General features: G+C 43.0%; 1 protein-coding gene across 1 annotated transcript in view; it reads left to right on the forward strand.

Moving 5' to 3' along the window:
* LOC140206233 (testicular spindle-associated protein SHCBP1L-like) overlaps positions 1–13,889 on the forward strand; it is a 128,828-nt gene that overhangs the window by 15,972 nt on the left and 98,967 nt on the right. Inside the window, exon 2 of the mRNA XM_072274551.1 lies at positions 12,175–12,324. Coding sequence (XP_072130652.1) covers positions 12,175–12,324 — 150 coding nt within the window. The remainder of the gene's footprint in view (positions 1–12,174; positions 12,325–13,889) is intronic.

Consider the following 13,889-nt stretch of genomic DNA (forward strand, 5'->3'; position numbering starts at 1 on the left):
TGCCTGAAAGCTGAAGGGTTAAAACTTTCCCTGGACAAGTGCCAGTTCTGCCAAACGCCTGTTAGCTATGTTGGGCACATAGTCTCATGGTGTGGAGACTACGGATCCAGCTAAGATAGAGGTGGTTACCACTTGGCCAAGACCCCAGACTGTGAGCACTCTGCATTCATTCCTCGGGTTCTGTGGTTACTGTCGGAGCTTCATGAAGGGCTATGAGAAAGTGAGTCACCTGTTGAATCAGCTTCCGTGCAGTTACCTTCCCTTGGGGAAGAAAGGGAGGGGGCAAAAGGACAGGAGGGTGGAGAGTATCTTAGCTCGTCGAAGCCCTTTGGACCAAGGTGGGATAAAAAACGTGAGGAGGCCTTTCAGTCACTGAAGAGACTGCTGACTCAGGCACCAGTTCTGGCTTTTGCGGACCCTCGATTGCCATATGTACTGCACATGGATGCCAGTTGAGAGGGTTTATCAGGATCAGGGCACCGGGTTGAGGCCTGTTGCATTTGTCAGCTGGAGTCTGTCGCCCTCTGAGAAAAACTATCCCACGCACAAGTTGGAATTTCTGGCGTTGAAATGGGTGAGGGTGAATAAGCTGAGTGACTACCTTCGCAGGGCCAAGTTTGAGGTGAGGACGGACAACAATCCCCTAACTTATATTCTGACCTCAGCGAAACTGGATGCCATAGACCATCAGTGGTTGGTGGCGTTGTCTGCCTATGATTTCAGCCTGAAGTACTGGCCGGGAAGCAGGAACATTGATGTTGATGCTTTGTCCCGACGGGCGCATGAGGGACTGGTCAGGGACGAGGAGTGGGAGAGTGTTCCTGCCCCGGGGTGAAGGCCATGTGTCAGTTTGCCATCACCGTGAAGGCAGAGGGAAAGAAGGGGCAGGATTGAGCGGCGGATCAATTGGGAGCTTCTGATGACGCAATTCCCCAAGTTTACTGCAACTTGACTGCTCTGAAGACAAATCAGCTGCCAGAATTGAGTTTGGGGGAGGTGGCAGCTACTCAGCGAGATGATCCGGGCAGCGATCAAAAAAGGAGACATGGTTCAGGCAGAGAAGGTGAAATATGCGTCGGTGCCTCCATTACTGTGAGAATGGCCTAGGTTGGAGTTGAGGAACCAGATCTTATACCAGGTCACGTCACAACCAGACTGACGTCGTCATTCCTAACAGGCTCTGCCCAAGAAGATTCGGGAGATTGAGTTGAAGTCACTTCATGATGATTCTGGACATTTGGGGGCTAGAAAAGATCTTTGGATTACTCAGAGACTGGGTTTACTGGCCCCAGATGAAGTCGGAGGTCGAAGAATATTGCGAGTTGTGCATTCGATGCATACGGACGAAGACACTGCCTATGTGGGCAGCTCCCTTGTCCCATTTGCAGAGTGTGGGGCCTCTGGATCTGGTGTGTATGGATTTCTTGTCAATAGAACCCGATGCTAGCAATGCGGTGGATATTTTAGTCATCACGGACCACTACACCAGATATGCTCAAGCTTTTTCCACCAAAGACCAGAGGGCGTCTACAGTGGCGAAAGTGTTATGGGAGAAGTATTTCATCTATTACGGCCTTCCCATGTGGATACATAGTGATCAGGGACAGAATTCCGAGAGCAGACTCATCCATGAGGTACTGGCCATGCTTGGAGTCAAGAAGTCAAGGACTATGCCCTATCACCCACAGGGTGATCTCCAGCCAGAGAGGTTTAATCAGACCTTGCTAGACATTCTTGGGATCCTGGAGATCAGCAAGAAGAGCAAGTGGAGTCAACATATTGGGCATTTGGTTCACAGTTACAACTGTACACGAAATAAAGCTACTGGGTACTTGCCATATTATCTGATGTTTGGGCGCAAGGCGAGGTTATCCATTGACCTTTGTTTTGGGACTGAAGAGGGTGACTTACCACCGAAGACTTATCTGAAGTATGTGCCTGACACTAGAAGAAAGCTGAAAAGGGCTTATGAATTAGCTGTGGTCGTGACTGCCAAGCAGAATCAAGAAAGTAAGAGGAGGTACAGTCAAAAGGGGAGGTTCTTCCATCTCCTGCCGGGAGACCAAGTCCTCATAAGGAACTTGGGGGCTACCTGGAAAACATAAGTTGGGTGACCACTGGGCGCCTACACCCTATGTGATGGAGAGTCAGATGCCAAACCTACCAGTTTTCCAGTAGGTTTTTAAGGATGGGAAAAGGCCTGTCAAGATTCTCCATTGGAACCACCTGCTGCCCCTGGGACAAGAGATGCAGGTAGACCCAGAGCCCAACTTGGAGCCTACACCTAATAAGAGGACTCTGCGGACACACGGAGCAACTGCAGGGCCCATAGCAGGCGAAGTTAGGCTGGCCCCCACCCTGAGAGGGATACTGATTTGGAGGATGAGGACCTGGATGTGTGGCATATGCCGCCATTCGCTAACTCCCCATTGATTGAAGAAGAGACTCCCGGCCTTTCTCCCGTTGAGTCAGGTGAAGTGTGGGCAGCTTGAGTTGCAGCGGGACTCTGCAGGGGAGGAAGTGGGGTTTGGCCATTGGACAGAGGGTTCCGGAGTTGCAGGTGGGCATGAGTGATTGATCGGGGAGGCCTCGTCAGGTAGACCAGAAGTATCCCTAGTAGTGTCTGAACCTGAAGTGCTAGGTGATGGGGTGCGGAGATCTCAGAGAATTCGGAGACCACTGGATAGGCTGGCCTACGTAGCACCAAGGGAGTAGATTTTGGGGAGCTATGTATATTGCCTTGTGCTCCTGCATTAGACTTTGTCGTTTTGCAGAAAGGGCTGGCGAATTATCTCAACGTCATGAGGACATGACTAAATTTGGTGGGGGGAGAGTGTAACACGCTGTAAGGTTTCACTACTGAGGTAATGGTTTCTCTGTAGCAGCAATGTTTGGGTTATGACTAGAGATAACGGGTATCTTAGCCAATGAGCAGGATGTTCTTGTGTGTCTGGGAGCTGGGAATTCGCGGTTCTTTTGCTGAGGAGAGAAGACACAAATGGAGAGAGTTGGTAGACCACTGGACGGAGTGGACTTGGAGTGAGGGTCTGAAGGTCAGCGGCTATCAGAGGAGGTCGATAGTGGATGAACGGCCTTATCAGTGAGCTCCAACCTTGAGCAATAGACTGTTTGATGAGAATGGGCCCTTTGTCTTTTTTGTTTTCTTTACTAACCATATAATCAAATTAAGAATTATAAAGCTCAATCGTTTAATCGCATATTGTGTACTGTTTTATAGACCTGTTAGCTTGACATCCGTGGTTGGGAAGTTGTTGGAGTCGATTGTCAAGGATGAGGTTACAGAGTACCTGGAGGCATATGACAAGATAGGCAGAACTCAGCATGGATTCCTTAAAGGAAAACCCTGCCTGACAAACCCATTACAATTTTTTGAGGAAATTACCAGTAGGCTAGACAAGGGAGATGCAGTGGATGTTGTATATTTGGATTTTCAGAAGGCTTTTGACAAGGTGCCACACATGAGGCTACTTAACAAAATAAGAGCCCATAGAATCCTTACGGGAATTACAGGAAAGTTACATACGTGGATGGAGTGTTGGCTGATTAGCAGGAAACAGGGAGTGGGAAAGATAGGGTCAATGTGGAGAGGATGTTTCCTGTGGTAGGGATATCCAGAACTAGAGGGCACAGCCTCAAAATTGAGGGGCAACCTTTTAGAACAGAGGTAAGGAGGAATTTTTTTTAGCCAGAGAGTAGTGAATCTGTGGAATGCTGTGCCATAAACTATGGTGGAGGCCACGTCTGTTGGTATATTTATAGTTTCCTGATCAGACAGGGCATCAAATGATATGGCGAGAGGGTAGGTGTATGCCTGGGATCAGAATGGCGGAGCAGACTCGATGGGCTGAATGGCCTAATTCTGCTCCTGTGTATTATGGACATGGAATTCACCCTGAAATTTGAGAAAGGGAAGCTAAAATCAGAGTAGAGTAAAGGAAATTATAGAGGCAAGAGAGAGGAGTTGGCCAGAATTGATTGGAAAAGATGGCAGAGATGATGGCAGACAGTAATGGCTGGAATTTCTGGATGCAATTTGGAAGGCACAGGATATATACATCCCAAAGAGGCAGAAGTATTCTTAAGGCAAAATGGCACAACCATGGCTAACGGGAAGTCAAAGCCAACATGAAGGCCAAAGAGAGGACATATAATAGAGCAAAAATTAGTGGGAAATTAGAGAATTGGAAGTTTTTAAAAACCAACAGAAGGCAACTAAAAAGTCATTAAGACAGTAAAGATGGAATATGAAAGTAAGCTAGCCAGTAATAGAAAAGAGGATACCATAAGACAAAGGAGCAGAAGTCGGCCATTCAGCCCATCGAGTCTGCACCGCCATTTTATCATGAGCTGATTCATTCTCCCATTTAGTCCCACTCCCCTACCTTCTCACCATAGCCTTTGATGCCCTGGCTACTCACATACCTATCAATCTCTGCCTTAAATACACCCAATGACTTGGCCTCCACGCTGCCCATGCCAACAAATTCCATAGATTCACCACCCTCTGGATAAAAAAATTTCTTCGTATCTCTGTTCTGAATGGGCGCCCTTCAATCCTTAAGTCATGCCCTCTTGTACTAGACTCCTCCATCATGGGAAACAACTTTGCCACGTCCATTCTGTCCATGCCTTTCAACATTCAAAATGTTTCTGAGGTCTCCCCTCATTCTTCTAAACTCCAAGGAATACAGTCCAAGAGCGGACAAACGTTGCTCATATGTTAACCCTCTCATTCCCGGAATCATTCTAGTGAACCTTCTCTGTACCCTGTCCAACGTCAGCACATCCTTTCTTAAATAAGGAGACCAAAGCTGCCCACAGTACGCTAAGTGAGGTCTCACCAGCGCCTTATAGAGCCTCAACATCACATCCCTGCTCCTATACTCTATTCCTCTAGAAATGAATGCCAACATTGCATTCGCCTTCTTCACCACCGACTCAACCTGGAGGTTAACCTTAAGTTTATCCTGTACGAGGACTCCCAAGTCCTGTTGCATCTCAGAACTTTGAATTCTCTCCCCATTTAAATAATAGTCTGCCCGTTTATTTCTTCTGCCAAAGTGCATAACCATACACTTTCCAACATTGTATTTCATTTGCCACTTTGCCCATTCTTCCAACCTATCCAAGTCTCTCTGCAGACTCTCTGTTTCCTCAGCACTATCAGCCCCTCCACCTATCTTCGTATCATCAGCAAACTTAGGCACAAAGCCATCTATTCCATAATCCAAATCGTTGATGTACAATGTAAAAAGAAGCGGCCCCAACTTGGATCCCTGTGGAACAACACTGGTAACCGGCAGCCAACCAGAATAGGATCCCTTTATTCCCACTCTGTTTCATGCCAATCAGCCAATGCTCTATCCACGTATGTAACTTTCCCGTAATTCCATGGGCTCTTGTTAAGTAGCCTCATGTGTAGCACCTTGTCAAAGGCCTTCTGAAAATCCAAATATACAACATCCACTGCATCTCCCTTGTCTAGCTTACTTGTAATTTCTTCAAAAAATTGTAATAGGTTTGTCAGGCAGGACTTTCCTTTAAGGAATCCTTGCTGAGTTCTGCCTATCTTGTCATATGCCTCCAGGTACAATAGACCCCAAAAAAATTTACGCATGAAATGTTGCCTCACCTGGAAGGACTTTTGGGGCCCTGAATGGAGTTGAGGGAGGAATGAATCTCACTTATAGGGATACAGGCCAGGAGGGAGATTAGTGAGGATGGATGAATGTACAAGGGAATCATAAAGGGAGCAACCCCTGCAGAAAGCTCTTCTTTCTCCTTCTTCTCCAGCCCTTAATCTTTCAAAGTTCAAAGTAAACTTATTATCAAAATACTTGTACTGTATGTCACTACATACAACCCTGAGTTCATTTTTTGTGGGCATACTCCATAAATCCAGCAACCATAATAGAATCAATGAAAGACCACACCAACAGGGTGGACAACCAGGATTCAAAAGACAGCAAGCTGCAAATCCAAAAAAAGGAAATAATAATAAAAAAGAAATCAGCAATAAATATAGAAAACATTAGATGAAGCATCCTTGAAAATGAGACCATAGGTTATGGGAACAGTTCAGTGATGGGGCGAGTGAAGTTATCTCCTGTGGTTCAGGACCCTGATGGTTGGGGGTAATAACTGACCCTGAACCTGGTGGTATGAGTCGATTTAGTTCCTGAAGGCAGCAGCGAGAAGAAAGCGTGACTTGGGTGGTGGGGTACCCAGTGATTTAAACTGCTTTCCTGCAACAAACATTCTGTGTAGATATGATTAATGGCAGAGAGAGCTTTACTTGTGATGGACTGGGTATTTTTTTGCAGGATTTTCTGTTCAAGAACTGAACTAAACTGAACATTTCTAGACTGCTTCAATGACTTTGTGGGTTTATGTTTTATATTCTGTGTTTTTCACTCAATTCTTGCCTTTTGTGTGATTCGTTTTTATTTGTGTATGGGGGGGGAGGTGTTGATGTTTTTCTTTGAACGGGTTCCATGGTTTTCTTTTTTGTAGCTGTCTATGGGAAGACTAATCTTGGTTGTATATTTGCATACATATTTTGATAATAAATGTACTTTGAATCTTGAATCTGTGAATCAAGGCAAATCCCACCCTTCCCACCCATCTGGCTTCACCTAACACCTTCTAGCTTGTTCTCTTTCCCCTCACTCCACCTTTATATTCTACCATCTTCCTCCTTCCTTTCCGGTACTAATGAAGGGCCTCGGCCTGAAACAGGCTGTTTATTTATTTTCATAGATGCTGCCTGACATGCTGAGTTCCTCCAGCATTTTGTGTGTGTTGCTCTGGATTTCCAGCATCTGCAGAATCTTTTGGGTTTTCATTCGTTGTGTTAATCATTATCAGTGATGTGTGAAGTGATGGAAGACTGGAGGCTGGCTAATGTTGTGCCTTATCTTAAGAAGGGGCTGCAAAAAAATCCTGTGGACTATAGACCAGTAAGCAGAATGTTGATGCTAGATAAGTTACATAGGGGGCAGATGGGATGATAGTTAGCAGTGCAAGGGAGATCATGACCCTCAAATTTGAGTTTTTCCAACAAGAAACCATGAAGATAAATTGGGTAGGACAATTGACACTGCCTATAGGGATGTTAGCAAAGCCTTTTATAAGATTCTGCATTGTAGGCTGATCGGGAAGGCTGGATCACATGGGACCCAGGATACAGAATTGACTTAATAACAGAGAGCAAAGGATGCTGCTGGAGGATTCTTTTTAAGGCTGGAGGCTTGTGACTGATGGTATGCCTAAGGGATTGGTGCTGAACCCATTGTTATTTATATCAACAATATGTACAAGAATGTACAAGGACTAATTAGTTAGTATATTCTAGCCTTGGTTAGTATTATATACATAACACCAAATATGTGCTATCACAGACAATGAATGTTATCAACAATTCTAGTGGGATTTACGGTACTTTAGCTGGGTAAGTGGGCTAAGGATCAGCAAATGAGTTTAAAACAGCTAAGTGCAATGTGTTGCATTTTGGGAAGTCAAATTAGGGTACGACGTTCAGTGAATGTGTAGAATGTTGTCAAACTGAGGAACCGAGGAATACAAGTATGTTGTTCCTTGAAGGTGATGTCACGGGTAAACAGGGCAGTGAAGAAGACTTCTGGTATACTGCCCTTTATCAATCAAGGCATTGAGAGGGGATATTGAGTTGTTATGTTGCAGTTGAATTAGATGTTGATGAGCTATCACTTGGTGTATGGTGTTCAGTTTCAGTCACCCTGCCATTAAACTGGAAGGAGAGCAGAAAAGGATTAATGAGGATGTTCAAATGTTGCCCTTCAACAGAAAGCCCGGTAAAAAGTAGTGAATATGACCCATCACAGATAAAACTCTCCCTACCATTGAGCACACCTATACAGAGCACTGTTGCAAGAAAGCATCAACCATCATCAAAAACTCCCTTCATTCAGGTTAAGCTCGCTTCTCACTGCTGCCATCAGGGAGAAGGCACAGGAACCTCAGGACCAATACCTCCAGGTTCAGGAACCGTTATTATCTCTCAACTAGCAGGCTCTTGAATTGCCTCTTCACCCCATTACTGAACTGTTCCCAGAACCTATGAACTCATTTTCAAGGATTCTTCAATTTATTGAGTATTTATTTTTTATTTTCCAATACAATCTACTCAACAGGAAAGTGGCCAACAAATTTTGTAGTGTCAGAGTTTCTCATGAATTGCTGAAACTTTAGCATTAAGTATTATAAGTCATGCCTCCAAGATCTTGTTATTAATACTTCTAAGTGGAATTAAAAGGACAGTTCTTAATGAGTGCCAGGGCGGATTTATACCGGGTAAGGGTACCCGTGGAGGGATTTTCAATTTGCGAATGATTGTGGAATGAGATCTAGAAAAAAAAGACATTTACATGTGCTTCCTGGATTACGAAAAAGCTTTTGACCGAGTCAATCATGAACAGCTGGTCAATTGCCTGAACTCATTGGGGCTGGATGGGAAAGATGTTTGACTGATTACAAGTCTGTACTGGCATCAAAAGGCAGTAATAAGAACTAATGGTGGGAATTCACTGGAAGTTGAGATCCAAAAAGGGGTTCACCAGGGCTGCATTATCTCCCCTTTATTATTTAACATTTACTCAGAGGTAATCTTCAGGGTGTTGAACGATGAAGCTGGTGTCCAAATTGGTGGAGTGACGGTGAACAACTTGAGGTATGCAGACGATTCAGTGTTGTTAGCTGAGACTGAGGACGAGTTACTCAGAATAGTAGATAAGATAAATGCTGAAGGAGAACAATTTGGAATGAAAATAAATGCTGCAAAGACGAAGATGATGGTAGTATTATGGAAGAGAGAAGTCCCCAAAATCAGTATCAAAATTAACGGCGTAGGCATAGAGCAAGTCAAGAAGTTTGTGTACTTGGGACAGATGGTCACAGAGGATGGGAAATGTGATACAGAAATTAGACAAAGAATTGAGATTGCAAGATCAATGTTCTGGAGCCTGAGTGACATACTGTGTGGCAAGAGGTTGGACCTTTGGGCTGTGTTGTAGAATTGGAAATGCTACGTCTGGAGCAGTCTGTTGTATGGAGTCGAATCGTGGACCTTATGCAAGGAAGCGCAACGACCACTGGAGGCATTTGAAATATAGTGTTTAAGGAGAATGCAGAAAATTAGATGAGTGATGAAGATCAGTAATATGGAAGTGTTGAAGAAAGCGAGGAGAGAAAAGGAGTTGCTGAAGAATGTGCAGAAAAGGAAGCTAGAATATGCCGGGCACTTGTTAAGAAGTGGTGGACTGCAGAAATTGTTATTGGAAGGGATGATAGAAGGAAAGAGGAAGGCAGCGAACCACTTGGTATGATAATGTGAGGCAATGGACTGGGGTGAGTTATGCTGAGGCCAGAAAAAGAACGTGAGATCGAAGAATATAGAGGTGCATAGCTGAAACACGGGGCAATTTACAAAGACCAATTAATCTACCAACCAGTATGTCTTTGGACTATGGAGGGAAACCAGGGCATCTGGAGGAGTTCAGTGGCACGACCTGAACAAGGGTCGCTGGTACTGTTATGAACAAGAGAAAATCTGCAGATGCTGGAAATCCAAGCAACGCAGGCAAAATGCTTGAGGAACTTGGCAGGCCTGGCAACATCTATGGAAAAGAGTAAACAGTAGACATTTCAGGCAAGACCCTTCATCAGGACTGGAGAATGAAGGGTGTTGGTCTGAAACTTTGACTGTTTACTCTCTTCTGCAGATGCTATGATAAAAATTAAGAAATGATAAGCAGTAAATATCAAGACTATGAGATGAAGAGTCTATGAAAGTGAGTTATAGGAATAGTTCATGTAGCACTGTTCAGTGATGATTCTATTGTGTTTCTTGTATTTACTGTGATTGCTTGCAAGAAAATGAATCTCAACGTTGTCTATAGTAACACATACTGTATATATTTTGATAATAAATTTACTTTGAACTTTGAAGAAGATCTACAAGTATGTTGCCAGGGCTCAAAGGACCGGGTTATAGGGAATAGGTTAGGCAGGTTGGTATTTAATTCCTTGGAGAATAAGAGACTGAGGGATGAGAGACTAGGGATAAAGAGTGTAGTTCGGATGAATGTACATTTTCTTCTTAAAGTTGGAGAAATCAAAACTCGAGCATAGGTTTAAGATAAGTGGGGAAAAATTTAATGGGAACCTGGGGTGCAACTTTTCCTCATAGAGGGTGTTATACATATAGACTGAACTGCCAGAGGAAGTGTTTAATGGCCGGAAATGTTTTAAAGGGATGTGGGTCAAATGAGGGAAATGGAAATCTTAGATGGGCCTTTTGGTTGCCAAGGATGAGTTGGGCTGAAGGGCTTGTTATAGCATAACTCAAATCTAAGACTTAGTAACTTTGCAGATGACACCAAAATTAGTGGGATATTGGACGCTGGAGAAAATTGTCTCAGGTTGCACCAGAATTTTTATCAATTAGAAAACTAAGCAAAGAAATGACAAATGAAATTTACCTCGGACAATTGAAAGTGATGCATTTTGGAAGTAAACCAGGTCAGGACATGCACAGTAAATGACAGGGCATAGTTCCCAGAAAGAGACAACACAGATAAACATAGTGATGAAGGAGGTATACAGTATGCTTGTCTTCATTCGTTGGGGCACTTTGTACTGGTGTTGGGCCATCGTGTTACAGCTGTACAAGGCATTGGTGAGACCATACCTGAAATAATGAGTGCAGTGTGGTTGCCATGCTACAGAAAGGATATGATTAAGCTAGAGAGTGTGTAGAAAAGTTGAACAAGAATGCTGCTAAGATCAGAGCACCAAGGAGAGACTGGATAAACTGGAACTGTTTTCCCTGGAGAAAAGGCGGCTGAGAATTGATGAAAATATTTATAAAATCGTGAGGGGCAGAGACCATTTAGGTAGTCACAGTCATTTTCCCATTGTAGAGAAGTCTGAAACAAGAGTATAGCCTTCAAAGATACTAAGTACATTTATTATTAAAGTATTTATGCAGCATACAACCCTGAAATTCATCTTCTCCACAGACAGCCATGAAACAAAGAGCTATGCAACCAGCCATGTTCAAAGAAAAACATCTAACCCCCTTCCCACTGCACACAAAGAAAAATCATGCAAACTAACAAAAAAAAACTGAGCAAAAGCACAATATAAAGCACACAATCAAGAGGCATATTTCAGTTCAGCTCAGTGATCGTTATCTGAAGGCTGTCCGATTCAAAAAATTGCTCAAAAAGTAGCAACAAAAAAGGAAGCGACCAGAACTAGAACACATAAACGTGAATTAGAATCTAAATCTACAAACTGCAGCAATCAAATCTTGCTCCAGCACCATCCTCCAACAGCATCGAGGGAGAGAGAGCTCACTCGAACACAATGCCCTTCCCTTGAGAGGAGCAACCAAGAGTGGGAAAGAGAGAGAGAGAGACTGCCACGTGCAGACACCTCCAGCAACAGCGAATAAGAGTCTAGTAGATGGTGCTAAACACTCGCTCGCCCTCCATGCGTACCTTAATGATTTCAATCTTCTTTGGTGCTTTAATTGGGTAGAGATGGAATCGATCATGGGCTCACGCCGTCTCCTGGCTTCCTGGCCTTCATGCCGCATGCTTTGCTCACAGCCTCATGGAACTTTCTCAGAGACAGCAAAGGGCCAGAAAACACCACCAGAATGTAGATAAGAGGCTCCAACATTAGCAGAACCACATTTGAAATAAAAAGAAGTAGAAGGAGTTGCTTCGTGAACTGTCTTGAGGATGTCACCTTTGGTAGCATTGTTCACTAGTAACATCTTCTAAGGAGGGAGGGTAAAAATTTAAAGGGAATCTGAGGGTTCAAGCAAAGGGTGTTGGTTACTTGGAATATGGTGCTGAAGGAAGTGTTGGAGGCAGATACAGTTACAGTATCTAAAGGACATTTGGACATGTACAAGGGTGGAAGAGGTTGAGATGGTTATGGGCCAAATGCAGGTAAATGGGATGAGCTTGGGTGGGTAATTTGGTTGGCCTGGACAATTTGGGCAGGAGGACCTATTCTTAAGCTGTTTATGCCTCCATATTAAATAGATTGCATTTATGTGCAATAAAACAATCTTAAAGCATTGCATTTGTGATTTCTACAAAGGCAGAAGAAGCAGATGAAGCTATGAACAAGTACCTCACTGAAAAGCTACATGCAAGAAGTACATGGTTGGGAGTATGGAAAACAAATCCTGAATTTTTCTTTGTAAAGTATGATGAAGGATCTATACCATATGTTGGTGTTTTCGTTGAGGTAGGTTACATTTTTAAAAATCTTTATTAGCTACAAATCAGGAGAAGTTCTAAAACTATCTCATTAAATTTTTATTATTCCTTTGATCTGTTTGCCTGAAAATAGAAGTGGGAAGAAATGTTATCATCCACCTTCAGTAGTTGTGCTCCGTCTATTGTTGACAATTAATAATAATTAAATCATCTTCACTGTATGTTGAACATTTTTTTAAAAATTCTAATCACTTATCTCTTCCATTTGTTATTTGCAGTTGGTACCCAGACTGAATTTATGGCACAGCAGGTCAGCTAGCACCTGTAACAAGAGAAATAGACAGTCTGTCAGGTTGATGACCTTTCTGATGACTTTTCATCAGAAAAATCACTGATGATTGACCTTTCTGGCATTTTTTCGTCATGTTTCAGATTTCCAACATCTCTAGCATTTTAGTTTTTTTTTACTTTATAGCTGTTGTTAGCCTTTTACTAATTCATCAAATTAGTAATGTTCCTAATGTAAGAATTCTGTGACCTTGATTTTTTTCAGAAATATTACTTTACGTTTCAAATTCACATATGTGTATAAAATGGAGTACTCTTGTATATGACCTTTCTCAATACAATCTACATTGTTTCATTTATATCACATCAGCATGTCATTAATTTTCCGTTTGCTACATTCCTTCTGCAAACATTCATTGTCATAGAAAAATACAGAATGGAATCTTCAGCCCACGAAGCCAGTGCTACAAAATACCATTTACACTATTCCTTCAATAATCCCACATTTTATTCTCCTCACATTCTAATCAAATCTTCTCCCTCCCCCACATCCAGATTCCACAATTCACCTGTGCACAATGGGTGATTTACGGTGGCTAATTTATCTACCAAACCACACATCTTTGGGATGTGGAAGAAAACTGAACCAGCTGTTGGAAACATTTATGGTCAGAGAGAAACTGTCAACACTGCATAAGTAGTACCCAAGTTCAGGATTACACCCTAGTTATAGGTACTATAATCCTCTACTAGTTAGGCCACCCAAAGATTTATTTTTACATTGGCTATAGCTCCTTAGTGTGCAATCGCAGGAGGGTTTATAAGTCTTGAACTTCTGTGGTGGCAGCACTAGGCTTTATAATTTACCACAGTATCTAATGTTCAGTCATGGAATATGCAACATTAAGTTATAGATAGCTTCGTACCCAGGAAAATACAGAAGGTTTCAGCAGAATTGGGGGAACTTACACCGTTAATGATCTTCCAACAGCTTTTCATGTTTATCTAATTATATCCCTGAAAACAACACATGGTGCATAGTCCTTGAAGCACTTCCAGGGCACCTTGGAAATGGATATGATTAAATATGTGGCAGAGGCCAATGGATATGATTAAATATTGCCATTTCGGCCTGATACAGCTGAGAATCACAGCTGTTTCCAAGGTCTGTACAGTTAATAAAGATGTCTCAATGCGATTAAGTAAACTATTGCTGCTTAAAACTGAGAGAAACAATGCTAACTGTGACCATACTTCCTGCTGGATCCCTCATAGGAAACATGGCTGCAGGTCAGGGATACAGCT

Source organism: Mobula birostris, chromosome 12 (assembly GCF_030028105.1).
Source record: "Mobula birostris isolate sMobBir1 chromosome 12, sMobBir1.hap1, whole genome shotgun sequence".
Lineage (NCBI taxonomy): Eukaryota > Metazoa > Chordata > Chondrichthyes > Myliobatiformes > Myliobatidae > Mobula > Mobula birostris.